Here is a 3,121-nt window from a genome sequence, read left to right on the forward strand (position 1 = left end):
CTCAAATTAAATGTTTCTCTCACTAAACTTCCTCTTATTTGGGTCCCAAAAAATAGCCACAGCCACTTAAACATCAAGATGAGATAAAGGAGATATTAGAATGGAAAGAGATGCAACTTTAACTTTAGTTATGGCTAAAATCTCTTATTTGTACATATTTTACAAAAACACTGGCCACTGGAACATACCGGTAAGGCTTCACCTAGCCAAGTGAGGGGTCCTGAAGTTTCAAAAGCTTCACAGACAATATATCTCCACCTAGAGCCATGACAAGGTGAGATGGGGACCTGGGGGTCCACAGCCTGTGGATACTATCTATGACCTGGGTCAGAGTCCCTGTACCTTCCTGGGCCTCAAGAACCTACCTGTCAAACAGGGATGATGGCTCTGACCTCCCTGGGTGGTTCTGAGGGTCAAAGAGCTGGATCTGCTACATCTCTCAGTACAGAAAGGTCAGCTCTATCCCAGCATTCCCTTTCTCTTGAGTCCAGGGGCTTTTCTGCAGAAACAGTTCTGCCTCTTTAAAGCAGAAGCATGTGCTCTGACCCCTAAAGGAGGGAGCAGAACCCTGTCTCCTGGAATCAGGGTAATCCTGCTGAGGTCACCCCCACCCTCCACCACTCTCTCTCTGCTGTCAGGCAGGGGATTAGAGGAGAGGCCAGTGGATTAAAAGGATTCATTTGATCATAACTTCTCCAGCACCAAGCCCTCTCCTGGAAGCCTGGCAGTGCCGGCAGGGAAGGGAGAAGCCACTTCCCTACCAGGTATCCCAGCAAGGGCGAGACTGGAAGACTGGGCTTGTAGGATTGTGAAGGCAGAAGGTTTACGGATGGCTCAACGATCCTGGGTGACCAGAAGACAAAAGTCACTCCTCTCCCGCCCTCCTGACCCCGGCTCCAGCTCCAGCAGGATTCCCTGCCCACCACGGCCAGCAGTCGGGGCCTTACGGCAGAAGACCACGGTCCTCCAGTGGCTGCTGCTGTGCTGCCTCTCCCTGCCTCTCACACAGGCTCAGCCCAAGATTCCTCTGGAAACGTAAGCATCTAGTCCGGCCCATCCCATAAACACACAGAGCCCTCCCCCTCCTTCTCATGGGCCCCCTCAGCCCTCCATGGCAGCCAACCCCTCCTCTCTCTGGGCGGTTCCCTGGGGGCCTAGACTGCCCTCTGCTCCCTTTCTTATAATGAAAAATAAAATTTTAAATTGAGATTTTAATGAAAGTTTATAGAGAACTCAGATTTCCATTCGTTCATTGCTGCACAGTTTCCTCGCTGCCCAACCCCCTCCTCCAGTTCTCTTTTCTTTGAACAAAATTATTTCATTGTTGTACGATTTCTGCCCTTCCCAGTCCACTTTACTATGCAGCTCTTATTCTGGACTGTTGTCATGCAAATAATACCTAATCATATATTCCTTTTGAACAGTTCTTTCCCTCATCTGTTTCAATGCAGTGTTCTCGCTCTCTGCCACTAGCCTCCTCTCCTCCCCAAAGCTCTGCCCTATGTTGAGTTCCACTGGCCCCTCCCAAGAGGCCTGAAGCTGCCAGAGGCCTGAAGGCCATGCCCTCCTCACCGGGTGGGCAGGCAGCACTCTGTGCACCTGCAGAGCGGATCCTCGTCAAGATAATTCTGTCATCAGGCAGCCTAGAGGCAGATAGCATAGCCCCCGGAAAGATTTGGTTAAGAAACTGCTATTTGTGACTTTCCGGGAAGGTAGAACAGTTCAAAAGCAAGAAAATGGTTCATACAACCAGGATGTTACTTGCCCAGGAGCTAGGTAAAATCTGGGACTCTTGTCCCAGGCTTCCCTTTCTACATCCTTTTGCCTCATCAGGGAGAATTCTGTGGACTGATTCCACACCCTGATGTTAAGCTGAGCTCTAGGAAAGCATCTTGCATAAATTATTTACATCCTTCTGTAGGCTAAATTGTTGTGCAGCATTGCTGAGAGTGTTTTTAATTTTCATTTTATAAAAGAAAAAAGTTGAGATGAAAGTCACGTAAGAGAAAATGAACCATTTTGAAGGGAACATTTCACCAGCATTTAGCATATTCACAATGCCGTGAAACCTCCACCTTTATCAAGCTGAAAACATCTTATCATTTTAAAACAAAACCTCATTCCCACTGCTTCCCACCTCCATCCCAGGCAACTACCATCTGCTTTCTGTTTCTAGAGATTTACCTACTCTGGATATTTCATAGAAATTCAATCATACAATGTGTGTGGCCTTCTGTGGCTTCTTTTGCTTCACATAATGGTTTTGGGGATTCATCTACACTGTATATTCTTCTGTCCTTCTTACTGTTTTAAGACTCAACAATAGTCCATTGTATGTATATACCACACTTGCTTTGAAGTGCGTGTTTTTAGTCCCAGGCTCCTGTGGTCTTAGTAAAGCCATTTCCACTGTCTGTGTGAAGCAGAGTGTGACTGCATCCAGGGTTCCCTGAGACTGAAGACTCCAACCTCCATACCTAAGTCCAATCACTCAATCCCAACGTTATGGTCAGGTTACTGTAAGAGGCAACTGTGAATCACATGCCTTGATAGTCACGGGGACAAGGCAGCCCAGCAACGCACATTGTTTGCATTACTTACATCGAGCAATTGATTTGGGCGGCCTCATTTGAAGTAAGGAATTGTTGAAGAATATCTAATATCCCGTGGACTGCCAAAAAACCAAGCAAATCTGCCTTGGAGGAAGTACAACTGGAGAACTCCTTAGAGGCAAGGAGGTGAAACCATTTCACCTACTCTGGGCGTATTGTGAGGAGAAACCAGTTTCTTGAAAAATACAGCACGCTGGGAAAGGTAAAGGGCTAGTGAAAGAGGGAAAGACTGTCAATGAGACGGACTGACACTGTAACTAACAACGGGCTAGAACATATTAGAAAGCATGAGGATGCCACGGGACAAGGCAAGGTGCAGATCTGTTGCTCCTGGGTCTCTATGAATTATAGTCTACTTGATGACACCTAACAACATTTCCAGTGAGCTGTATACACCTACTTTTTTTTATGGTGAGGAAAATTTATATTTAGAATTAGCCCGTTGGACTCAGTTTAGATGATCCCAATTTTGTTGGCAACATCCAAAGCATCATAATCAGGAGCAAGTC

The 3,121-nt window shown here is 46.6% G+C and overlaps 1 protein-coding gene across 1 annotated transcript in view; it reads left to right on the forward strand.

The window, feature by feature from the left end:
- The first annotated feature begins 266 nt into the window (after window positions 1-266).
- The window catches only part of CACNA2D4 (calcium channel, voltage-dependent, alpha 2/delta subunit 4), a 146,747-nt gene continuing 143,892 nt past the window's right edge, over window positions 267-3,121 (forward strand). The window contains exons 1-2 of the mRNA XM_006891375.1: window positions 267-274; window positions 901-1,035. Of these exons, the coding sequence (XP_006891437.1) occupies window positions 267-274; window positions 901-1,035 (143 nt within the window). The remainder of the gene's footprint in view (window positions 275-900; window positions 1,036-3,121) is intronic.

Source organism: Elephantulus edwardii, unplaced genomic scaffold (assembly GCF_000299155.1).
Source record: "Elephantulus edwardii isolate Elephantulus edwardi_28Jun2011 unplaced genomic scaffold, EleEdw1.0 scaffold00096, whole genome shotgun sequence".
Classification (NCBI taxonomy): domain Eukaryota; kingdom Metazoa; phylum Chordata; class Mammalia; order Macroscelidea; family Macroscelididae; genus Elephantulus; species Elephantulus edwardii.